The sequence below is a fragment of the Sorex araneus genome, chromosome 11 (genome assembly GCF_027595985.1).
Source record: "Sorex araneus isolate mSorAra2 chromosome 11, mSorAra2.pri, whole genome shotgun sequence".
Lineage (NCBI taxonomy): Eukaryota > Metazoa > Chordata > Mammalia > Eulipotyphla > Soricidae > Sorex > Sorex araneus.
Window position 1 is genome coordinate 451410 of NC_073312.1, and position 26805 is coordinate 478214.

At 46.7% G+C, this 26805-nt stretch overlaps 1 protein-coding gene and 1 pseudogene across 1 annotated transcript; both read right to left on the bottom strand.

Annotated features, from left to right (window-relative positions):
- Positions 1–759: 759 nt before the first annotated feature.
- LOC129399338 (cytochrome P450 2E1-like) lies at positions 760–8638 on the bottom strand (annotated as a pseudogene).
- A 14846-nt stretch (positions 8639–23484) lies between these two features.
- On the bottom strand, positions 23485–24856 carry LOC129399410 (olfactory receptor 13A1-like). Its single transcript, XM_055119360.1, has 2 exons — positions 24529–24856; positions 23485–24476 (listed from the first exon to the last, which is right to left on the bottom strand). Exon 2 carries the CDS (start codon positions 24445–24447, stop codon positions 23485–23487), a length of 963 nt encoding a protein of 320 aa, XP_054975335.1. The 5' UTR covers positions 24448–24476; positions 24529–24856.
- Between the last annotated feature and the right edge of the window lie 1949 nt (positions 24857–26805).

The following is a 26805-nucleotide window of genomic DNA, read 5'->3' on the forward strand; positions in this document are numbered from 1 at the left end:
CAGGCAGCAGCGCCAGGGCGGGCTGAGCAGTCCAGCTGCCCTGGGTCTGACAGCCTCACAGAAGGGTCACATTGCACCAGCACAGGCTCTGAGAGAGAGGTTCCGCTATGCAGGCCCCTGATGCTCCAGCCGGCTCTCACACCTCCGCACAACAGCAGGGAGTGGACTCTCACAGGCAGAGTGGACTGTTCCCCAAGGACCATCATAGGCCGTGGATCAGGTCACCACAAGCCATCTTGGGTCCTGGACTAGGGCCGCAGGAAGGGTCGATGTCCATGGCCACCAGGTCACCACAGAACTGGCTGCTGTCCCTCCCCTTCCCAGGTCAGAGGAGAAAGTAGAGTGAGTGGCAGAGCCCAGAGGAGAGCTTCACTGCCCTGGGCAGTCCTTGTGAGTGTCCAGGACCCCCCTTGGGTCCCGAGGGCCCAGTGAGTCTAGAGCTGTGCACTTCTGCCCAGCCACACACCCAGCCTGGCCAGGATCTGGACTCCACAGGCCTGAGGCCACAGATCCAGCACTCATCCTCACTCCTCCCTGTCCCATTTTTCTCTGCGAATATTGAAAATTACCCCCACTTAGCACTTTAGCACTTTCCTCCCATTGTTCACCGATTTGCTCGAGCGGGCATCAGTAACATCTCCATTGTGAGACTTGTTGTTACTGTTTTTGGCATATCAAATATGCCACGGGTAGCTTGCCAGGCTCTGCCGTGCGGGCAGGATACTCTCGGTAGCTTGCCAGGTTCTCCGATAGGGACGGAGGAATGGAACCCAGATCAGTCTTACTATTGAACCCAGATATAATCTTACTATTGCTTTTGGAAATTCTAATATAGATTGAAACTAAATCATAGTTTTATGCTCCATTTTACCCAATCTCTTTTGACTTTTCAAGTCTTGCCTGAAGTATATGATTCTGGATATCAGCCTGTGCGTCCCATTTTCCCCCCTGGATCCCTGACTGCCTTCGCTGGAGTGGTGTTCTTGATCACCCTGCAGAACACTAGAAAGTGAAAGGACCCCAGGCCTGCATTGTAGAGTCTTGGGGGTGGGAGCCTTTGAAGAGATGCTTCGCACTCATGAGCGGGGAATGACACAGAGTTTATAATGGGGTGGGATTTTGCCAAACCCAATTGTGATGGGACTGAGGTCAATGTCCTTGGGGTCCACAAGAGACTTCAAGTTAAAGTGCTGCAAAATGGCGGACAAGAAGAGGAAGAGTTCCATGCGAGCCAGGCCTTCTCCAACACACACCCTCTTCCCTGCAGTGAAGACAGTGGTACTGATGAGACACTGGAGCACTTCAGGAGATAGCATGTGAGCAGTAATATGACAGAGGGAGCGCCAGGTGGAGGCAGTGCATAACTGCCACCCTCTTGCAGAACTAAGTCTCGTCTTCCCTCCAAAAAAGTACATGGATACTGTGTGTCTGTGACTACACATTCGTATTGTTCTGGATTATTCTGGATCAGGGAATTCTTGCTTATCATACAAGAGAGAGTCCAGTGTCGGTATTAGCATTGTGCCCTGGAAAGAATAAAGGTGGTTTTAGTCAGTCCAGTTAACAGAACATTGAGTCCCCATTGAGGGAAGTTGTTTTGAATTTTACACCCTAAACGACTATCTGCTTCCATGTGGAAAAGTTTCCTTACGTACTAGATGGAAAGAAGGGAGAGGTCAGGTCTAAGCAGCAATGAGAACCCTTTTCCAAGGGTTCATTCTAAGGCTGAATGTCACTGCTGTTTCTTTCTGGTTTTACAGTAAACCTGGGCACTATCTGAGGCGCCCTTTCCAGAATCCCTCCCTTTCTATAGTCCCCAGGCCTCAGTCAGAAGTACTGGGGAAGCAGTACCCCACAGGCTGGAGTTGCTGCCCAGTCGCCATCCCTTCCCCATTCTCTGTAAGTCAATAAGGCGGTGCTTGGCTTGGCACATTCTCTCCCGTCTCACATCTCACCTTGGGAATGACATAACCTCTGAACACCGTATCCCGGGTTGCTTCGTGGGGCAGGTTTGAGGGCACAAGGTCAATGAATCGCTGAATCTCATGCACCACAGCATCCATATAAGGCATCTCTAGCCTGTCCTTCACAGCAGGGGCTCGGTTTGGCCCAATCACCCTATCAATTTCTTCATGAAGTTTCTCTGTCGATATATGAATGAATAAATGTAAAGAATTTACTCCAGACTGTCTCAAAGTCCATCTACTCATTTATTTATCTATTTGTTCTTTCATCCATATGTACATCTACCCCACTCATCCAATCATCCATCACTCTATTCTCCCACTCACCCATCTCTCCATTTCTCCATCCGTATATCCATACATCCATAAACTCACCTATCCCCTTGTGTATCTACCCACCATAATGTTTTGTAATACTCCAAGCAGTACTTAAGGGTGTCCAGATGCTAAGGATTATTGTTTGATTCCTCTAGAAACGGGTTCAGAGGAGTAGCCAGGACTCAGGAATGTGTTCCTTGCATTTTCAAGGACACAAATTATGTCTCTATCCCTATGTGTTCCCCCAGACAACCATGTGACGGCCCTGATGTCTTCCAGCACAACTGGCACTGAGCAGCACTAAAGTCAAGACCTAGCACTGAACCCTCCAACCTGGTAATCTAAGTATCACTGGGACTTGGGCCCTCTGAGTATTGATTAGGAATCCCCAAGATTTCTCTACATTTTCTAATGTCAATAAGAGCTAATCTTTACCCGATTCTTGATGGTTTTTGGCTTGGTTTAATTTCCATTAACTTAGCTGATCATAGTTAATACAGTTCCTGTCATTACACCAGGACTAAAAAATAGCAAAAGGTATCAGAAATTTCTAGTCAGGACAAATCACACACACACACACAAAAAAAACTTAGGACTGCCATAAAAAGTCACTCTGGGATTTGGACTTCTTCCCTGTTTGTATTTAAAAAGCAAGATTTGAAATCACACTGACTGCTCTGATACAGGACATACGACATACACACATTTGTTGGAGAATCCCTTCATGTCCTCTAATATTTAGGGATTATACAGGGATTCAAGAGTATGAGAATTCACCAGGAAGGCATGTTGTTGAAGGGCTATCTCCATGTCTACCACATAAGAAGTCAAATCATTACCAGCAGAGGCACGTGTGGCTGAGGAGCCCCTAGGGCACGGACTGCCTGGCTCTGCACCCAGCCCAGTTAAAGGTGGGGCTCTGGGTCTGGGTACTGGACACCCTGGCCCCTGGTAGCTCCTCCTTGTATTTCCTCTCCCTTTGGAGGTTGGTGCTAACAGTGACAGCCCTCTCATCACCTGTCCTTGGATTCACCGCCTCTGCAGATGCAGGTTCAGAAGCTATGATTTATCCTCTTCCAGGACACTTGCCTGACCTAGGGGCTAGGGAGCAGCCTTTAAGAAGCAGCAAAGAAATTTCAGAGAAGTCCACCTTGGAATGTTCCTGAACTTTCTTCTATTCAGATATGATGCCCTAGGAGAGTCTAACCCTTGCCTCTCCCTCTTTGCACTGCCTTGAAAACCAGAACTTGTTCAGGGCATATGGACAAGAATTTTCCTGTAAAAACATCAATTACTTTGTGAAACAGAGTGCAGATGCCACTCATAAGGGTTAATAACCAGGGCCTGTTTCTTTCAGATAGAGAGTTCAACCTAAATGGCCCAGATTGACTACCCACGTGGACAGACACACAGCACAGGACTCTCTGGCTGTTTCAGTGTACCTTCAATCTCTGGGTATTTCAGGAGAATCAGGAGTCCATATCTCAGAGTGGTACTGGTAGTCTCTGTCCCCGCAAAGAACAGGTCAGCCACAGTCACAGCAACACTGTCCAAGCTGTCCCTGGCTCTGTACTTTGTTTTACCTGCATATTAGAGACAGATGGACTCAGAAGGGATTGTCCCTTGGGACTCTCATCTCTCTCAGCCAACTGCCAGCCCCTCAGGGGAGCAAGAGAGGTGTGGGCAGTTATCACACAGGAATACAATCATTAAGCAAAACCAAGATTTCCAAAACAGTGGCCCCAGGCAGGATGGGCCTCCCCAAGTGTGAACTCTGCTCCACCAGCAGCATTAGGGGCTGTGTTAAAGGAAAGATCTTCCCCATGCTAATGTACTATGATGCCTGGCAGCTCTACTACACTGGGGGTGGTTACTGCTTCCACACAGGAAATCAGTGGGATTCTAGGTATCGAGGAGGGACCCTGAGGAGCGCATCTGATAGAGGGAAGCTGGGTGTGAATGCACACTCCCCCCAGCCCCGGGGCCACAGGTGACACCAAAGGGAAGAGCAACAGCAGTGTCATCAATGTAGGCAAGGGGTTCTGAGGGACTATAGGTCTGGAGCCCCTTGAAGTTGCACACAATTTGGGACATAGATGCTAATCAGGAACACTGAGGCCCCTCACAGGCGACGTGCTCATTCAGAGGTGTAGCCCAGGAGAAACTGACGAGAGATACCTACTCAACCCCCAGGTCTGGGGCAGCTGAAGTCTGACTGCTTCCCTGAGAAAGACCATCTTGGTGGCTGGGGTGGTGGACAGTGAAAGGGTTTCAGACTCTCATGCAGGCTAGCTGTCTGCCACAGGAGGTAGAACACGAAGCCACACTGAAATTAAAACTCAGATCATGCAAATATACACACCCACTGTGGACATCTGGACAATAGCTTTTCAGATCATGGAAAAATCTGACCCTGCATGGCCTTCCCCCGGCAAACACATGACACAGCTACCAAGCCCTCAGCTTTGCCTCATGTCGAGAACCCAGCAAGGTGCAAGGTACCTTCTTCATTTCTGTGAGAAGACAGTCTGTGAAGTCTCGGGGGCAGTTGGGGTCCAGTGACTTGAGGTGCTCCTTCACTCTTTCCAGTGCATAGTCTTTTATTTCCTGCACATTTCGCATGACTTTTCTATGAGTTCCAGGTAGATAGCGTAGATAGCTCGAAAAATTATTATAAATCTAGAGAGAAGGTTGGGAAACATCATCTTAGTGTATATTTATATCTACATTTATTGTCTATAAATATGCATATACCATTTTGTGTTTTGGGCTAATGACTTCTCCAACCCACTATTGTACTGCTGGAATTCTTGGTGTTTTTATTTTGGGGTTTGTTTGGTTTGGTTGATTTTGGTTTGGGGGCTCCTAGTGGGCTCAGAGGATCATGTGGGGCATCAAGGGACATATGGGATGCCAGAGATCAAACCCAGGTAGGTTGTGTTCAAGGCAGGTGCCTTATTCGCTATACTGTCGCACCGGCCCCATGTTAGACTCTTTGGCCTACGCGATCTTATTGGGTCCCACTCCAGTAGGTGCTGAGTGCTCTGTGCTGGATGAACACACAGCCAGGGCATCACATGTCAAAGGCTGCCAATTGTGAAAGGTAAGGACTAAGTGCTGACTAGGGGGAGGATGGGTCTGTGTACGTGTGCATTGGGATGTATAGGAGCTCCAGTCAAACATGCTGCTGGCCACCCCTGTCCTCTTGATGCAATAGGCTTCCTGCTCTGCTACACTGCACTGCCTCGTTGTCCACACATGTGAGCTTTGCAAAGGGAAACCAGGAGGTCGGGGGGAAGGAGGCAGGGGGCCTCACCTGGAGCCAGGGTGTACTGAGCAGGTAGAAGTTCTCATTAAACAAGGCCATCAGCCACAGGCTGGTCTTATCATCTTAGTTAAAATGCTTGCGGAAGAGGATGTCAGCTATGACATTGCAGGGTGCACAGCCAATGAGAAAGGCGGGGTCAAAGAGCTTACCTGAAAAACAGAGGAGCATTTGCACGGGGTGTAAGAGGAGCTCGCGGGGCCTCCCCGCCTTCCCCCCGCGGAGCCTATGACAACTGCAACGTCGTGAGCTGGACTCCCAGAGGACACAGAGGAGGCTACACCTCTTTGGGTTTTCTTCCTAGCTATTGAGTTATTCCAGTCATTGAGTACTAGCAAGAGCACCCTCCCTGTGATTGCAAGGCAGCAGGGTGTGACACAATGCCTGGGGCGCTCAGGCTGGCTGAAGTCAGCGGTCTGCATCAGAACCTGTGCTCCAGCAGCCACACACCCTGGGTCTCTCGGAGTGCTTCCAGCAGGAAGGGCATCTCCCTCTGGATTCGCTCCTCGTTGCCCTGCTTCCCCATCCCGTAGTCACGGAGGGTGGTCAGGGCAAATCACCGGGTGTCCTTCCAGGTGGGCCCATTATTGAAGATGATTCCTAAGGGAGGGAGAGAGCAGAGGAGAAAGGTAGGGTGAGAAGTGCTCAGTGCTCCTAGAAAGGGGGCTCAGGAACCCCAGGATGCATCTGAGCTGCTGGGACAGAGAAGGGGGCCCCAGCACCACCGACAGGGATGGTGGGGCAGTTTGAATTTGAGGCATCCCTCTGATTTTCTTCTGAGGTGGGAGGAGTAGCCTCCACACAGCGGTTCCGTTTCCTTCCTTGTTCATTCAAAAGCTACATTGAGCCAGCCTCAGGAAAGACTGCCACCCACTCCCGTCTGATGGGTGCCCTGAAAAGCCACTTTGTTCTTGCTGAGGTTTCACCCTCCTGCCACTAAGGCCTCAATGCTCAGTCTATGGCTTCACTGGCAAGGGTCAGATAGCTCTGGCCAGAGAGCCCATCAGATGCAAAAGGCTCGCGGCACATTCCAGGAAAAGATCTGTCAGGCCTGAGAGAGACAGAGGAGATAGTGGGATGAGGGGGCCGGGAACAGGGATTGGGGGAAGGGGGAGGAATGGTTTCAAGTCTACCCGGAGGGAGGCACTTGCAGGGATTGGGTCCTGGGTCATGAGGGCCAAACCAAGGTTAGGAGACTAGGGACACTCCAGTAGTGTAAGAAGAGCTAGAACCTCAGACCCTACTTCAGCCCTTCCTGTAAAGGTGACCAGCGTGTTTTCTGGATCAGCTGAACTCGGGGTTTTGGAGTGCCGAGGAAAGGGAGGCTAGACTAGGTCAGGATCAGGTGGAAATCGAGCCTGAGTCAGGGCTGCACTCAGAAATGCCTCCAGTTTCAAGAACAGCCCAGGGGAAGCCTCAGAGGCCCCTTCAGGAACTGGGCTAGAACTGGATGCCTCTGAGCAGAGTCCTGCAGACAGCCAGTATCAGCACTTTCAGTGCCCAAGGACTGGGGTACCTCACTGCGGGGGGAAAGAATAACTTGGGGTTAAGGGGTTTGAGAGGGACAGGCTCCCGCTCAACAGTGAGAGCTGAGGAGTCTGTCTGGGCTGCGGGAGAAAAGTGTCCCCTCGGGGGTTTCTGCCAACATGTCTGCGCTGCCGTCAGCACTGGCTGCTTTTTCCTGGGACTCCAGGGTCCTCGAGTGGAAGTCGTTTCATCCAAATGTGCTGTGAGAGCAGGGACCATGTGCTGGATGCCCACCCATTACTGGTACTGTCTGAAGGTCTCAGCCCTCTATCTTCAGCCCCATGACCAGGCCCACCCACCCCAGCACACTGTGTGCTGGGACAAGCCACCCTCTGCAAGGTGCTCACCTCTGTCCTTGTGCGCCTCGAAGGCAAACAACTCTGCTCGGCCAGAAAACTCGTTCTTGTAGTTGAGCAGAACTTCCTTCACAGCCTTATAGCCATGCAGGATCACCACACGACGGGGGCCCAGGTACACGGTGAACACGGGCCCATATTGCTCCGCAAGCTGCAGTAACCAGAGAACCTTGGGTGAAGCCTCGGAATGCTCCTCAAATTGGCCCAAGCGAGCCCAGGGTGATGTGGGGAAGACTCTCCCCTCAGAAGCTTTCTTCTGCAGGAAATGCGGAGTGGAGCTGCAGTCCTGGACACACCCCTGGATCCTCTGACTAAGTCACTACACACGCACACACACGCGCGCACACACACACACACACACACACACACACACCATCAATGTCAGGGGCCAACTTGTGCCCTCCATGATTCCCTTTAGTCCATGCCCACCCTGTCACACCCACCTGTTTTTGCTTTGGTCCTGGTCAAAGCCCAGATTTGGACAACATAACAGTGACCCCCCACAACCTCTGTCAGTACCCCCTTAGCCCACTTTCCAGCCTGCTAGTCCACGGATATGTTCATTAACTCACTAGATTTCATCTTTTGAGTTCATTCTCCAGTCACAACTAGAGGAGTTGAGGCCAGCAATGGCTCACACGCCCTCCACCCTATTCTTTGGAATCAGCACAGAGAGCTCCCAGCTGTCCTTGCACTGCTCTGTGGCAACATCAAGAGACCTGGGAGTGGCCTCCTGCAGCCCACCCAGAGAATAGGAGCCAGAGATTACGGCCAGGGCTGCAACTCCAGCTCCACATTTCCGGAAGAAGAAAGCATGGTATTTGGATTGTCACTCAAGACCCTGACATTAACCCAGCCAGTGCATGAAAGACTTCTGGTGTTGAAGAATTTCTCTGACATTGAGTTGAAAATACACATATCACAACGAATTCCTGAACTCTCCTCTCTATAATCAGCAATATTTCTCTTACCTTGGTGAGGGATTTGGGGATATTCTTGAGGTCCAGCTGTAAAATGTTCCCTATGATGGGCAGTGGGAAAGGGCCAGGGGGCAGTTTCCAACTGCTGTAGATCTGCTTCCATATGTGGACGAGCAGCAGGGTGGCCATCCACACCAGCAGGGCAACAGTGATGCCCAGGGTGGCCATGGTGCTGCAGAGTCATGCACTGTGGGAAGGTGAACTTTTATAAGCTGTGCTCAAGAGGAGGGTGGCCAGACAACCAATGATGCCCTTTCTTCGGTGGCCTAAGTTCCTAGTTTATTATTAGTCAGTGTTGCTCATCATTTCAAAGGCTTATTCCTGAATCTGTTGCCTCTTAGAAGTTCCATTCAAGCGCTCTCCTGGTGGTGCCTGGGCTCTGACAACACTCAGCTCTCTGGCACCTGGCCCCGAGTCCTGTGAACACAGCAACAGGGAAGTTCCACCCACCTGTCAGAGCCAGGCAGGCTTGTCTTCCCTTTGACACTGACTGACTGGAGGATTCCTGTTAAGTTGCCCATTTCTGTTTGGGGCAGGATTCCTACTTGGTGACATCAGCCCTGTGCAAGCTTTTTAGTCTGAGTGCATTTGTCCGAACTTCACCACCCTGCACACTCATCAAACTCACAGGGCTAGAGAGGCACAGCACCTCCAGACTCTGGTTTCATTAAATCAGCTGCAAATTTAGTGGGAGAAGGAGTTGAAGGGAAGAAAAAGAGTTGACCAACTTTGGAAAAGTTCATCTCTTCATTATGACAGTTATGTTTTTGCTCTATATAGTACAGGAGAGGGGGGCAGAGAGATAATACATCAGGAAAGGCATTTGCCTTGGGTCCATAAGCCCATATGGGTTATAGAGCCCTGCCGGGAGTGATCCCCGAATATAGAACCAGGACTAAGTCCTGAGCACTGCTCAGTGTGGCCCTAAAATAAACTAAATTAAATTTTTAAAGTAAGGGGAAATTATTCTTCAGAATCATTATTTTTTTTGCTTTTTGGGTCACACCAGCTTCACTCAGGGGTTACTCCTGGCTTTGCCTCAGGAATTACTCCTGGCAGTGGTTGAGGGACCATATGGGATGCCAGGGGTTGAACCCAGGTTGGCCGCGTGCAAGGCAAACGCCCTACCCGCTGTGCTATCACTCCAGCCCCTCTTCAGAATCATTTTGTGAAAATCTCTAAAATATTGTATTGGAACTTTTCCGGGATTTGTTTTAAAGATTTACTTTGAGGGGACCTTGACCTCCAGCATTCTCCTGATGACACGGCCCTGATGGCACCACGATCTGTGACCCCAGCCGGGACAGGTACTGCAGGAACTCTCTTTGGAGAGAAATCCGAGGAAAGGCCTGGGTGGGTGTGGGTGATGGTGGTAGGTGAAGTCAGACGATTATTTATGATTATCAGAAATCTCAGTTAGAAAAGGAAATCATGGGACAGTATAGGGGTAAGATCCTTTCCCGATAAAAGGCCAAGGACAGTTCAATTCCAAACACAACTCCCTTCCCCTACAACATCTCCAGTGATCCCTGAGCACAGACCCAGGAGTAAACCCTGAGCACCTCGGTTGTGACCCAAAAAACTAAAAGAAAAAAAAGAAAAACATGATCCTAATGACAGGAGTGGACACAACAACAGTGTGTCCTCCTCGGAGCACCCTGGAATGAGTGCAAGCAAGAAGGCAAAATATTCTCCATTAGTTTTCATCATTTCTGGATTCAGTTTTATACCACTGGCAGATTTCTTTCACAATACTTTAATTCAGTGTAGCAAGCGTGTGTATGCATTTAAAAGGGAACTATGCACAACTTCCTTTGTCCTGCTCTTAATGGCACAAGGGAAATCCTCTATAGGGTGGTTACCAACATCAAAACTCAGAAGACTTACTTCCAAGGAGAGGACTGAAAAGCTCTTTGGGCTACAAGCCAGGTGTATATCTTGGAATATTGCCATTCATTCCAGGGGCTTTTTTTCAACTCAAAGGATTTGTTTTAAAGATTAACTTTGGGGGGGACCTTGACCTCCAGCAATCTCCTTATGACACGGCCCTGTTGGCACCACGATCTGTGACCCCAGCCGGGACAGGTACTGCAGGAACTCTCTTTGGAGAGAAATCCGAGGAAAGGCCTGGGGGGGTGTGGGTGATGGTGGTAGGTGAAGTCAGACAATTATTTATGATTATCAGAAATCTCAGTTAGAAAAGGAAATCATGGGACAGTATAGGGGTAAGATCCTTTCCCAATAAAAGGCCAAGGACAGTTCAATTCCAAACACAACTCCCTTCCCCTACAACATCTCTAGTGACCCCTGAGCACAGACCCAGGAGTAAACCCTGAGCACCTAGGTTGTGACCCAAAAAACAATAAGAAGAAAAACAAAAACAAGATCCTAACACACAGGAAAGAATCTAGGTCAGGTAGAAGTGCTGGCCCTCTGGTTGTGGGTGTGGTGCAATGACACTGTATTCCTAAAACATCAGTATTGAAACTGTTGTGAATTAAGTTGTCTACATTAAGGATTAGTATCTCTTCTAGAGTTAAAGGTTTTTAATGTTAGTAGTCCAATTTATCAAAGTCTTCATTTATGGATTGTTTTTTAGTTGTGCCTAAAAACACGCTCCCAAACCCAAAATCATAGTGTTTTCCCTTTTTTTTCCTCCAACCTGTGTAGCTGTATGGTTCTACTTAGATTTGTAATATATTGGAGGCTTTTCTAGTTTTGTTCTTGTTTTACAGGGGCCACACCCAGCCTTGCTAAGAGCTTGCTCCTGACTCTGTACTCAGGGGTCACTCAACATTGCTCTGAGAATCTTATGTGATGCTGCGGACTGGACTGGAGTCAGCCACATGCAAGGCGAGTGCTTAACCCTTTTACAGTCTTTCTGACTCTCCAGCTAAGTTTATATTTAGCTGGAGAGGGATCGCTGGGGATGTTTCCTCATACACAGCACCTCACCTCAGAGAACAGAACAGAGACTTGGAGCAGGAGAGTCCAGCCCAGAGGGCAGAAGATGCAGCTCAGTCCTCTGCCTCAACAAACTGGCCTGCTTCAAAGACCATCTTGGAATAATGGGAGATCAGCGGAGGTGGGTAGTGCCAGCTGGGGTCATAGATCATGTTTTCGCGCAGAGCAAGGCACACCCAGGGCTTGAACCCTTGGGAACTCCAAGTCCCAGCTCTCAGCAAAGAGGTCAGTCATCTGCCCCTTGGGCGCCCCTGCCACATCACACACACACACACACACACACACACACACACACACTCACACATACACACACACACCTTCCCCAGCAGCATAGGCACCAGTCTTGCAGTCTGAGTCATCACCATCCACCGTGAACCCTTTCTCCTCTGGGTGCATGCCCTCTCTGGTGATGGAACTATCGCTCAGATGTTCTGGGCGCCTCTGGCTAATTGATTCCCAACCATCTTAGTTTCTTACTCTTGCGCTGAGTGGTCAGCAGAGTCAAAAACAACCCTCAGGCTGGGTGCGCTCCACTCTACGGCCTGGCTCTACAGGCCCAGTGGCTCAGGACTGGGTGCCCAGCTCAGCCACAAGACACACTGGCCTGGCTTCTCTCTGACAACAGCTACCAAGGGCCCTATGTTTGACCTGTTTCCTTGAAAACTCTTATGGGTATCCTTATGTTGGAATATAGCTCTAAACATTTTAGATTTAACATTGGTTTGCCTTCCCTAGTAGCAAGGAGCTTAGGTTCATTGGGTTACACCCATCACAATGCTCCTGAGGCACTCCCATTCCTCTGTGTTTATCTGTAATCTCTTTTCTGTACTCTGCTTCCCCAACCAGTCAATCACCTTTATCCCCAAGTCAGACTCCGTTGACTTGTAAGGTCAGATCCTTCTAAGGACTCTGGATTTGGATTTGTAAGTGAAATATTGCTTTTCTCTTTCCCTTATGGCCTTTTGCATAGTTTACTTCAGAGCAATGTCCTTTTTGTATAGACACAGGGAGACAATGCTATGCTTTTGTAACTTGGGAGTTAATTGCCTCCGAATAATATTTACTCCTGGACATCTATTTACTAGACTGATGCCTCAGTTGCCCTTAATTCTTAGCACCACAAAAGCAGGGTCCCAACGAGGGACTGGATGAACCCAGGGCAAGCTGTGAGCTACCCTGGCATTGAAATGGGACAGGCCAAGTGCCATAATACTTAACTATAAGTTAAGAGCATGGTCATTGACAAATTCTGTCATGATCCAAACGGTAACAACTGAACAAGGACCCTGATTAGGGTTAGGAAGGGCTCATTTGGCCTGAGCACTGTACTCTGAGATCTATAGCGAGATGTCCCCAGGATAGCCAATCTATAAGCTTAATGTATCTCTTACTATGACTGGTGCCCACTCTAGCAAATCGATGAACAATGGGACGACAGTGCTACAGTGCTATCAAGAAATAGAATTAAGGTCCCCTGCTTCCCACCGCCGCCTTGGGTCCCTGAGGTCCTGCAGCTGCCCCACCCCGCGTCTTCCCACCTGGCTCTCTAACAGAAAGATTCTGGGGGTGTGGCCTGTACCTCAGTGGGCGTGGTCTCAAAGTGGGCATGGCCTCCCGTCGGATCTGCTGCAGTTATTATTTTTTACCTCAGCACAATAGGTATTGTCTATTTCTTTGAAAATCACTTTTGCCATCTCAACCACTTATGCAAAATATCTATTATCTTAGTTTAACACTATTAAAGGTGTCAGTGAATAAGGGAAGTTTAGCACAACCAGCGCCCCTCCTTCCCACAACAAGCGAGAACAGGAATAAATAACTACAAATTTCGAACTCTACACTTCCGTAACAATATGAAGAAGCAGCGAAAATCCCCTCCACAAAGAGAGGGAGAAGAAAAGATTCCAGAAATATCAACAGGGGCTACTCACATCTATGACCTCTCAGACAAACAATTCAGAGAGGAAATCTGGAGGAGAGTCGACGTACTCCAAGCAACCATGGAACAGACATCCAATAAGTTAAGGGAGGATGAATGAAGCACTGGAACGGTCTACCAAGAAAATGCAGGAAGAAATGAGAGCAGAAATTTCAAACCTACGAACGGAAGTCACACAAATAAAGGAATTGGTAGATGAATTAAAAATCTCAGTGGATGCCCTCAACAGTAGAATGACTACAGCCGAAGACAGGATCAGCAACCTTGAAGATGAGCTGCAGAAAGCTTATAGACAACAACAGATAATGGCAAAAGAACTCAAAATGGCTATAGAGTGAATCAGAGCCCTGGGGGATGACTTCAAGAGGAACAACATAACAATCACTGGAGTACCAGAAGCACTGGGAAGTAGCCCCAATGAAAAAAACACAGTCAAAGACATCATTGCTAAGAAATTCCCAGAGCTGGAGAAGACAGGCATCCAGATCCAAGGAGTCCAAAGAGTACCAGCAAAAAGAGACCCAAATAAAAAGACTCCAAGGAATATCATAGTCAGAATGATGGATGCTATGGATAGAGACACAATTCTGCAAGCAGCAAGGTCAAAGAAGGAAATCACATACAAAGGAACACCCCTCAGATTTACAGCAGACCCGTCAGAGGAAACCCTCCGAGCCCGAAGACAATGGTCGGACATAGTGAAAAAACTCAACAAAATGAATGCCTCACCAAGAATACTTTATCCGGCTAAACTCTCACTCAAACTCGAAGGAACCATACACTATTTCTCAGTTAAACAACAGCTCAGGAACTTCATAGACTCAAAACCAAACTTGAAAGAAGGTCTAAAGGGGCTACTGTAAGACAAGGAGGAGCCCCATAAGAACAACAAACCCCACAGAAAGATGACACAAAACCCCATCACAATAATCTCTCTCTCAATGTCAACGGCCTAAATGCACCTATCAAGAGACACCGAGTGGCAAAATGGATCCGGAAATTAAACTCAACATTCTGCTGCCTGCAAGAAACACACCTGAACAAACAGAGTAAACACAGACTCAAAGTCAAAGGATGGAAAACAATCCTGCAAGAAAACAACTCCTTTAAAAAAGCTGGAGTGGCCATCCTGGTGTCTGACAACATAGATTTCAGGTTGAAAAAGATTAAAAGGGACAGTGAAGGTCATTTTCTATTTATCAAGGGACATGTACAACAGGAAGAAATCACACTCTTAAACGTATACGTTCCTAATGAACGACCGGCTAAATATTTAAAACAACTCCTAACAGACTTCAAAGAGGACATCAATAACAGCACAATTGTAGTCGGAGACTTCAATGCTGCCTTATCACCTCTAGATAGATCGAAAAGAACAAAACTCAACAAGGAAACACTGACTCTGAAAGAAGAAATTGAAGAGAGAGGCCTAATAGACCATGCAGGGCTTTATACCCCCAAAAGAAAGAATACACATTCTTTTCCAGTGCACACGGAACATTATCTAAAATAGACCATGCACTGGGCCCCAGAGCATACCTCAATAGAATCGGAAAAATAGAAAGTGTATCAACCATCTTTTCAGACCACGATGCACTGAAGATAGAAGCTAACCACTCACGGACACGGAGAACCAAATCAAACACTTGGGAATTAAACAACTGAATGTTGAACAATGAGTGGTTCAGGAAGAAAATCAAGGAAGAAATCAAAAGATACTTAGAAACAAATGAAAATGAAGACACGAGCTACCAAAACCTATGGGACGCAGCTAAAGCCGTGTTAAGGGGGAAATTTATAGCTCTTCAAGAATTCCTCGGGAAGGAAGAAAGGGCCCACATAGATAGCTTCACTTCACGACTCAAGACCTTAGAAAAGGACCAGAAAAAGGAACCCAAACTAGACCAAAGGAAAGAAATAATAAAAATTAGAGCAGAAATTAATGATATCGAAACCAAAAAAACAATCCAAAAGATCAAAGAAACAAAGAGCTGGTTCTTCGAGAAAATAAATAAGATGATAAACCGGTAGCAAGACTCAAAAAGAAAGAAAGAGAGAGAACCCTAATAAATCAAATCAGAAATGAAAAGGGGGACATCATAACAAACCAGGGAGATTCAAAAGATCACTAGAAACTATTTTGAAGGTCTATACACCACAAAACAGGAGAACCTTAAAGAAATGGATAAATTCCTTGATTCCTACAATCTCCCAAGACTGAACAAAGAAGACTTGGAATACCTGAATAGACCCATCAATGTTAAGGAAATTGAAACTGTAATCAGAAATCTCCCCAAAAACAAAAGCCCAGGCCCAGATGGTTTCACTGGTGAATTCTTCCAAACATTCAAAGAAGACCTGTTGCCAGTTTTCCTCAAACTTTTCCAGGAAATTGAAAAAATAGGAACTCTCCCAAGCAGTTTCTATGAAGCATACATCTCCCTAATACCAAAAGCAAACAAAGACACCACTAACAAAGAAAATTACAGACCAATATCCCTGATGAACACCGATGTGAAGATCCTCAACAAAATATTAGCAAATAGGATCCAACAACTCATCAAAAAGATCATACACCATGACCAAGTGGGATTCATCCCGGGGATGCAAGGATGGTTTAACATTCGGAAATCAATCAACATAATCCATCATATCAACAAAAGTAAAGATAAAAGCCATATGATCATATCAATTGATGCAGAGAAAGCATTTGACAAGATACAATATCCGTTCATGATGAAAACCCTCACCAAAATGAGTTTTGGAGGAACTTTCCTCAAGATAGTCGAAGCCATCTACCACAAGCCTATGGCAAGCATTATCCTCAATGGGGAAAAACTAAGGGCCTTTCCTCTAAGATCAGGCACAAGACAAGGATGCCCACTCTCACAACTTCTTTATTTAGGATTTCCTAAGTATCACTGTATTGCTGTATCACTGGCATCCCATTGATCATCAATTTGTTTGAGCGGGCTTAGTAACGTCTCCATTCATCCTAGCCCTGAGATTTTTAGCAACCTCTCTTTACTTATTCTTCCCAATGGTGCCACATTAGAGGCTCTTCACGCTCAGGGCAATGTGACCCATCATTGTTACTATATTTGGCATATGAATACGCCATGGGGAGTTTCCCAAGCTCTCGCCCAAGTGGGCAGTAAACTCTTGGTAGCTTGCCTGGTTCTCCAAGAGGGAGAACTAAGCTATTATATGTCGAGTGGCCAATAGTATCTGGGAGCTTGGTTTTATAGTCACTGGATGTTGGCCGAGATGGGATTACACAGCGCCAGGGCAGTTTCTGGGTGTGACTGCCTAACTACTAGAAAATGGGGGATCTGGGTGGAAGAGGCCCAGTACCAATCCGAGCAGCCTTGGAGATCTTGGCCCCAGGTCCCGCATACCTGGGTTCTTCTGCCGATTCCTTCATGTGTGAGGCTCGTTCGAATGTATGGAGAGTGGCCTTGAACATGTTTCTAAGTATAGTATCATATTATCTGCAAATAGTGAAACCTTGACATCTTTCTTTCCTATCTGGATGCCCTTCATAACTTTTTCTTACCTAGCTGCTATGGCAAATACTTTCATTACTATATTGAATAGGAGTGGTGAGACTGGGCAACCTTGTCTTGTGCCTGATCCTACAGGGAAAGATCTTGGTTTTTCCCCATTGAGGATAATGCTTGCGTGGCATCATTCCTAAATAAAAGCAGTTTATCACTATTTTCCCTTGCACATGTCAACTTGATCACCCATTCTGGATGTTTCAGTTGAATGGAAAGATACCATTCAGTTGACTATCTCCAAAGTCACTCGCCTTTCCTCAAATGTGTAGTTTCTACAAAAAAGCCTCATGAAGGCTTCTTGCCTCCCCCCGCTTGGTCTGATGTCCCAGGTCTGACCAGATTAGTTCTCAGCACTTTCATCTCTACCTGTGCTGCCTTTCTTTTCCTTAGAGGAACCTTCCTCATGGACACAATGGGTGCCCAGGAGAGTCAGGGTCTAGTTCCCTCAGGCTGCTTTTCTTGGGTTTGTTTTGTTTTGTTTGCATACGGACAGGCTTCAGGGCAAAGTAGATAAGCCACATGTTTTTAAGCTTGGAGAAGAGTTGATCTTTTACTCAGCACGAGCACTCTGCAAGTTGAGCTGAGTGACCACATGGTTGCTTGTTTGTGCATGTGCAAAACATTGATGGCTTCTGTTTGCCCAATTGTCTGTGTCTCACTCTGTATGTCTGTCCCTGACTCTGTGACTGACTTTGTCTGTGTCTGACGCTGTGCCTGATTCTGTGCCTGACTCAGTTTGTTTATTCTGTATTTCTGACCCTGTGCCTGACTGACGATGCCTGACTGTGTCTGACTGTGTTTCGCTCTACATGTCTGAGTCTGTGTCTGGCTGTGTCTGACTGTCTCATTCTGTATCTGATTGTGCTTAACCCTGTACTCTGACTCTGTGACTGTGTCTAACTTTCTGTGTCTGACTCTGTGCCTAACTCCGCATGATTCTGTGTATGACTGTGCCTGACTCTAGCTGTCAGTCTCTGTTTCCTGGAGAGATGTGATCTCACACAATAATTCTACTGGTATCCTTTTTCTGTGCCGGGGGTGTGGGGTCTCCCAAATGGTGGTCAGGAGGCCCAAAGGCCCCTTTTAGAAATCCTTAGCTAACTGGGATGGCATTTGATGTGAGGACCCAAGAATATAGTATTTCTCAGGGCCTGAGGTTTCAGGATTATCTGGGGCACCCCAGATGGGGAACTATGAGACGGCACCCAGCAATGCACAGGGTACTATCTGGTTCTGGGGATTGAACCTAGGCCAGCCACATGCAAGGCAGGTGCTTTAGGCCCTTTACTATCTTTCTGACCCTTCCCACCGATCTTTTCACCTGATGCCTGTTAGGGTGATTGTGGAATTATGGGCAGAGAGTATACTCCTGAGGTTGTAATTTAATCCCATACTCTGGAAAAACTGTTCTCCTATACCCTACAGCTTCAGAAATGCCTGTAGAACTGTCCTCCAACTTCCAGGAGTGTTGGCTTCCCTCTTGTTGGATCTTGGAGCAAGAGGACGAGATACGGAAAGGGTCAGACACTGCTGGCTCTTGAGCATCACATGCACACACTTCTATGGGGTGTGTTTCTGTATCGTTAAAGTAGCCGTCAGAGTATGCTGACACCAGATGACTATTTGACTCAACCCTGAAGTCACTAAAACTGTGAGACATTTTCATGCAGGATCCTGGGAAACTATTACGAACAAAATCATGTGTAAGTCGTAATGGTTATGACATATTTATCTTACTGGGAGGATTTGTAAATGGAAAGACTTTCACTCTTCTTCATTGTCTCTGTAATGAGCTGTATCTCAATTTTCTGATATCATTTCCATCTTTCTTTCTTTTTAAAAACTGTCACTATAAAAAAGTCACTATCTACTAAGGTATCTTCATCCTGGATAGTTTGCGGCTAATATATGACAGAAACAATCCTATGAAGTCCCGTCTCCTGTGTAAACAGGGGGTAACCTTTTGCTGAACGTGAATGACAAATTATATCACACAGAATTACAACAACCTGATAAAGTCCTCATTGAAATGTTGATGCCAGCATTCTGTGAAACACTGGAATTCTGGGCTTCTGAGAGTAGGGACAGTGACATTCTGTGGGTAGCAGTTCCAAAAGTTCTGTTCTTTGTTTATTTAACATTAATGTTTAGTTGGTAAGGGTCAGGGACTGCAGCAATAGTCTGGCAGACAGAGGGCTTGCCTCATCTGAAGGCTGACCCTGAACCCCTGACCTGGTTTGGTCGGAACACAACACAACTCCTAAGCACCGAGCCAGGAGTAAACCCTGAGCACTGCCAGGAATGGCCCCAAAACAAACAAAAACATAACTGGTGGAGATCAAAGGAGCTATTTTTTTTAACTATATCTAATTTTATTGACTCCTTTTTATGGATTTCCAATATCTAATCGTTTTTACCTATAAAGGTGACAATTTCATAAATCTGAGAGGAATATGTGGATGACACACAATCTTTCGTTCTATGTAACTTGTTTCTGTGTTGCTGCCGTGCTGCTACCAGGCCGTGCCAAGACAGCCCAGTTAGCCACAGAGCAAGACAAGTGCGACTGATGAAACACGTCCTGGCCCTGGGACTGATTTGCTGTCAAAGAATACCACCTCTGAAACATTTACATTTAGAATTTCCCAAGATTTACTGTGTGCCCAAGTATATAGTCGATTTCTTGATCCATACATGAACTCATCTTATTTTGCTTACGAGGAGGTTTAATGATTACACTAATCAATTCTTGTTTATCCTTACTGGTTTCTGATACTAAATTCCAGTTCTGTTTTGAAAGCTCCCACCAGAAGAGTTTTTTTGCCTGCTTCTGGTTGTGGCAAATTTTAGCACAACTTGTTCTAGGTTTACTTGTATGTACACATTTGTGATTGTTAAACTTTCTTCATAAATAGTGTTTTGGTATTACCCTCTGGCTTTCTTTTGTTCTCTTTAAACATCAATATTGCCAAATACAAATACAAAATGACCCTAAGCTTGATGGGTTATCCCACAGTTCACCAAGTTGAAGAGCATAACACACACCAGAAAAGCACCTGGGTGCTTTTAGCATCACCCACTCCCCTAGGAACAAGTGTACCCTAAATCCCAATGCCACTGGTTAGACTTGTTTGATCTATTTTGGGACTCTGAAAAATAGACAGATTTATGCAGTTTCTATTCTTTTGTGTCTTCCTTTTACTTGACAAAATGCTGGAGATATTCATTCATGCTGTAATTTCTAGAAAGGACTCACTGTTTTTCACTGTTATATCAATTTTGTAATGACCACATGATGTATTCATTCTACCTAAATTATACTGGATAAATTTCACTTGTTAGTTCTTGCAAGTATTGCTGCTATTAACATTCTGGTACACATGTGGGAACTTCTACTGTCAATATTTTTAAGGATTTTTAAATTTTTAATTTTTAATTTTTTACAATGCTGTTAATAATAGTTTATCGTGCACATAATTATACCCTTAACCAGTGTTTGCAGCTCCCTCCCCCAAATGCCCCATCAACCCTCCTTTCAGTACCTCACTCCCACCAACCCAGCATGTGCTTCAGTTCTCCATTAGGGTTCTTTGGACCTTGTTGCTCCCTTGCTGTGTACCCTTAAACACCGCAATGAGAGAGACTATTCTGAATCTTTCCCTTTGCTTCTCACTGCCCTCACTCAGCTGGGGGAGTCCTCTAGTTCCATCTAGCTGTTACAGATTATTGGATATCAACCCTCAGTGTTTTAGGCTTCACCGGTGAATTGCCCCTTTCCTCCTCCCAGAGAAGCTTACCATGCCCTTGCTAACATCAATAATTTGGTTAAAGTCTATCTTCAACCTTTCCTTTGTGTTGGATATTAACCCTAAGTGCTTTAGGCTTCATCAGTCAATTGCCCCCTTTCTTCCTCCCTGAGAAGTTGAACAAGCCCCTGCTAGCATCCCTAACTTAGTTAAGTTTATCTTTGACCTTTCCCTTGTATTTTGCTTCTCATTGTCACAGTTCCCCAAGTCAGTCTTGATTACTTGTAAGCCAAAACTTTCTGGTAATTCTGAACTTGTATTTGCATTGCCTTGTATTTGAAGTGTTGTATGCTTGTACCTGCTTTTCTATTTCCCCTATAGCCTTTTTATATTTTACTCTAGAGCAATGTTCTTTGGTTAAACACAGAAAGACCATTAATGCTATGCTCCTAATATTTGGGAGTTGATTGACACTGAAATATATCTACTCCTGGGCATGATTACTTGGTCATAACTTCTTGACTCAGGCTTCAGTTTCTGTAGTTCCTGACACCCAAGAGGGAGGTCCCACCATGGAACTGGAAGGACCCGGGGCAAGTGGCAAAACTGCCTGGCATCGAAATGGGACATTCTAGAAAGCATAAACGCATGGTCTTGATGCAAACTGTTACAACCTAAGAGACAGGACCCCCACGGGGAAGGACAAACTGAACTGGCCTGAGGACTTAGTCTGGGATTTACAGTAAAAGCCCAGAGAACTGAGTGTTAAAAGCCTTGCTTGCTCTCACCCCAGAGAACTAAGTGTTGGGATCTTTGTCTCTTACTGTGTTTATCCAAATAACTGCAAGTATTGATAATTCATACAACTGAAAGGAAAGATAAAAAGCAATGTAGATATCTCTGGGAGACAAAGTGTCTTCTTGAGTTGATCTCCCCAAGAGAATTTACTCAGCGAAATATTTATCTTTGTAGATGACCAATCACACCTGTCCTTCCCTCAACCCCCTTCAGATGTTCTGTAAGTATGCTAGCAGCTCTGCATTAAACGGGCCATTATCAGCATCAGACTGTGGTCCCCAGCTTCCCCGTTTCCCTGTCTCTCTGTGTCTCTGTTGGGGAGCCTGTGGAGGTGGGGAGGCGGCTCAAGGCCACTGAACACACACACATGTCCATTAGCAGCGGCACCCCCCGAGGATTACTTTGTGAATTTACAACAGATTGCAAGATTTTTTTTCCTCTTGGAGCTGCATAGTATCCCATTGTGTATATGGACCACAGTTTCTTTTTTCTTTTTTTCTTCTTTTTGAGTCACACTCAGCGAAGTACAGGAGTTACTCCTGGCTCTGAACTCAGGAATAACTCCTGAACTGCTCAGGGGACCATATGGGATGCTGGGAATCGAACCTGGGTCAGCCGCATGCAAGGCAAACACCTACCTACTGTGCCATCGTTCCAGCCCAAGACCAGTTTCTTGATCCATTCATCCATAGTGGTTACTTGGGTTGGTTTTTTTTTTCACATCTTGGCTACTGTACTAATTGCTGCAATTAACAGAGGTTAATTGAACATTAATATGAACATTAATAATATCTTGAAGTGTGTTCCTAAATGAGTAGGCAGTATCCGGAGCTTTGGGAGAACAGAACCTGCACCTCTACAAATGAGGGTCTTGAGGCACGAGGCCTCAGGATATTAATGGGAATGGGCTGGAGTTATCCTTGATATGTGGCCACAGGAATGTAGACTGGAGCATGGGAGAAGTCACCATCACAGGCTTGGTCCCAAAACATTCCACACAGACCCCTCTCACCAAATTGCTGTCCTCACCCCACCAACCAGTCACAAGGACTCGCTCAGCCAAGGCCTGTGAAGCTCTCCCCATGAGGACAAGGGTTTCTGCATGGTCGTGGTTGTCACACACAGCGGCCAGCAGACTTGTGAGGACATCTGGCAATGACAGGGACCCATGCTGCCTTGAAAACCATACATGAGGGACCAAAGCAATAGCACCGCAGGTAGGGCGTTTGCATGGCACTCGCCAACCCGGGTTCAATCCCCGGCATCCCATAGGGTCCCCTAAGCACCGCCAGGAGTAATTCCGGAGTGCAGATTCAGGAGTAACCCCTGAGCATCGCTGGATATGACCCCTAAAAAGTGAAAGAAAACCACACAGGAGGCAAGTACAGGCAAGTGGCCCCAGAGACCACAGCAAATAGCTGCTGTGTGGACAAGGTGGAGCAGTAGGCAGTGCAACATGGCGACTCTCCACAAGATGCAGAGTAGGGGCTGCTTTGCACCAGAAGATGACAGAAAAGTTCACAGGAGGTGGTCTGGTCGACACAAAATCCACAACAGTGTTCTGAGCAAGGGGCTATAGGCACAAGAACTGGGGAAACCGAAGTGTGGGCAAGTGCTGGGAGATGAGGTGTGGGCACATGTTGGGGAGACAGGGCAGTGGGCAAGTTTGGGAGATGGAGTGTGGACAGGGAACTGAATTAGGGGAGGTTGAGACTGAGCCAGAGCTAGGTGGAGAAAGGCTGTGAGGCAGTTTCAGAGCAGGTGCCTAGGACTGTGCAGAGGTGAGGACACATTTCTAAAGGTACAAGAAGAGCATCCCCCAGACCTGAGACTGTGTTTACAGTTCAGGAACTGACCAGGTGAGCAGGCACACAGGGTGGGCCATGCTGGTTCCCAGAGAGGGCACCTGTTCTGGGTGGGTGAGAGGAGGGTTCTCTTGGACAGGGCTGATCTTGGGGACACAGGCGGGGAGAGCCCGGGCTTGAAGGGAGGGCTGGAGCGGCACCATCAACGCTTCAGACGGGAGATGAGTCTCCCCAGGGCATTCTTGACCTCAGTGTTCCTCAGAGAGTAGATGATGGGGTTCAGGGTGGGGCTCAGCGCTGTATACAGTGCTCCGGATGCTTTGTTTCTCTCAGGGCCATAGCTGGAGGTAGGGGTGATGTAGGCGCAAAATACAGATGTGTAGTACACAGAGACCACCAACAAGTGGGATGAGCAGGTGGAGAAAGCTCGCTTCTTGCCCTCAGCTGAGCGAATGCGCAGGATGCTGGCAATGATGAACCCATAGGATATCAGGGTAAGCAGGAAGTTTATGACCCCATATAAGACATCAGCCAGGACCGTCATGATGCTGTTCACCAGGGTGGGGCTGCAGGAGAGCAACAGGAGAGGGGGGATCTCGCAGAAGAAGTGTGTGATGAGGTTGGGGCCACAGAAGGTCAGTCGCACCATCAACCCAGTGTGCACCGAAGAATTGATGGCGCAGATGAGCCACACACCTGTGGCCAGGGCCCCACACAGCCGTGGGCTCATTATGGTGCTATAATGCAGAGGGTGGCAGATGGCCACGTAGCGATCGTAAGCCATCACTGTGAGTAACAGGAGCTCAGAAGACACGGACAGGACGATAAAGTAGAGTTGGGCCATGCATCCTGAGAAGGAGATAGTGTTTTCTCCCAAGGCCAGACCCATAACAGCCTTGGGCAGCACAGATGAGGTGCAGACAATGTCCATGGTGGCTAGATTGAAGAGAAAAAAGTACATGGGGCTGCGGAGGCTGGGACTACAGCTGATTAATGTAATGATGACAGTATTGCCCACCAGCGCCACGGTGTAGAGAGAGAGGAAGCAGGCCAGAAGTGGAAGGCGCAGCTCTGGGTGCTCTGAGAAGCCCTGCAGCACAAACTCCATGACCAGGGTCTCGCTGGAGTTCATGGCCCTGCTGGGAGGCCCCTGCTCCTGCCTCATGAGCTCAGCTGTGGAGAAGAGAGCACAACCTCTGTCAGATCCACGTGAGCACAACCTCTGTCAGATCCACGTGAGCACAACCTCTGTCAGATCCTCATGGGTGGACCTGCTCACACCAGGGAAGCAAGACCCAGATCTCTGCCCTGGAGTGATTTCCTCAGTCACCACTGCCCCCCAACACTCATATGAAGACAGGGATGCATTGATTTCTCCTTTCACTCTGCAACCTGTTAGATATCATTGGTTTGTCCTTTCTCCCTTGCCACAGAGTTTGGGTTTATCTGACAATAATCTCTAAACAATTCTAGAATACATTGGTATGTCCTGCTCCCCTTGCCACTAGGAGCTTAAGTATATCAGTCACGCCCATCAAAGTGCTCCCGAGTCACTCCCATTCCTTTGTTTATCTGTAACCACTTCTACCAGTTTATCTGCTCTTCCTCTAATCAACCTCTGTTAACTGGTAAAGTCAGACCTTGCTAGGACAGTGAACTTGTATTGTAAGTTAATATTGTCTTTCTCCTCTCTTCTGTCTTTTGAATAGTTTACTTTAAAACAATATCCTTTTTTTTTTCTTCATTAGAAATAGACTTTATTGGTCTTTTTTTTTTCATTTTTTTTAAAATTTATTTATTTTTAATTAGAGAATCACCGTGAGGGTACAGTTACAGATTTATACACTTTTGTGCTTATACTTCCCTCATACAAAGTTTGGGAACCCATCCCTTCACCAGTGCCCATTCTCCACCACCCGTAAACCCAGTGTCCCTCCCACCCTCCCCAATCCCATCTCCCCCCCACCCCACCCTGCCACTGTGGCAAGGCATTCCCTTCTGTTTTCTCTCTCTAATTAGCTGTTGTGGTTTGCAATAAAGGTGTTGAGTGGCCGCTGTGCTCAGTCTCTAGCCCTCATTCAGCCCGCAACTCCCTTCCCCCACATGGCATTCGACTACAATGTAGTTGGTGATCGCTTCTCTGAGTTGACCTTTCCCCGGTACGTGAGGCCAGCCTCGAAGCCATGGAGTCAACCTCCTGGTACTTATTTCTACAGTTCTTGGGTGTTAGTCTCCCACTCTGTTATTCTATATACCATAGATGAGTGCAATCTTTCTATGTCTGTCTCTCTCTTTCTGACTCATTTCACTCAGCATGAAACTTTTCATGCCCATCCACTTGACTACAAAATTCTTGACCTCCTTTTTTCTAACAGCTGCATAGTATTCCATTGTATAGATGTACCAAAGTTTCCTCAACCAGTCATCCGTTCTGGGGCATTCGGGTTTTTTCCAGATTCTGGCTATTGTAAACAGTGCTGCGATGAACATACATGTGCAGATGTTGTTTCGATTGTACTTTTTTGCCTCTCTGGGATATATTCCCAGCAGTGGTATTGCTGGGTCAAATGGGAATTCAATATCTAATTTTTTGAGAGTCGTCCAAATTGTTTTCCAGAAGGGCTGAACCAGTCGGCATTCCCACCAGCAGTGAAGAAGGGTCCCTTTCTCCCCACATCCTCTCCAACAGCGGTTGCTTTTGTTCTTTTGGATGTGTGCTAGTCTCTGTGGTGTGAGGTGGTATCTCAAAGTTGTTTTGATCTGCATCTCTCTGATGATTAGTGATGCAGAGCACTTTTTCATGTGCCTTTTGGCCATTCGTATTTCTTCCTTGGTAAAGTTTCTGTTCATTTCTTCGCCCCATTTTTAAAACAATATCCTTTTTGTATGGACAAAGAAAGACATTTATTAATATGCTTTGGTAACATGGGATTTTTTTTAGTCTTATAGTCTATTATTCTATATTCCACAGATGAGTGCAATCTTTCTATGTCTGTCTCTCTCTTTCTGACTCATTTCACTTAGCATGATACTTTCCATGTTGATCCACTTATATGCAAACGTCATGACCTCATTTTTTCTAACAGCTGCATAGTATTCCATTGTATAGATGTACCAGAGTTTCTTCAACCAGTCATCTGTTCTAGGGCACTCGGGTTTTTTCCAGATTCTGGCTATTGTAAACAGTGCCGCGGTGAACATATAAGTGCATATGTCACTTCGACTATACTTTTTGGCTTTTCTGGGATATATTCCCAGCAGTGGTATTGCTGGGTCAAATGGGAGCTCAACCTCTAGTTTTTTGAGAATCGTCCATACTGTTTTCCAAAAGGGCTGAACTAGCCGGCATTCCCACCAGCAGTGTAGAAGGGTCCCTTTCTCCCCACATCCTCTCCAACAGCGGTTGCTTTTGTTCTTTTGGATGTGTGCTAGTCTCTGTGGTGTGAGGTGGTATCTCATGGTTGTTTTGATCTGCATCTCTCTGACGACTAGTGATGTAGAGCACTTTTTCATGTGCTTTCTG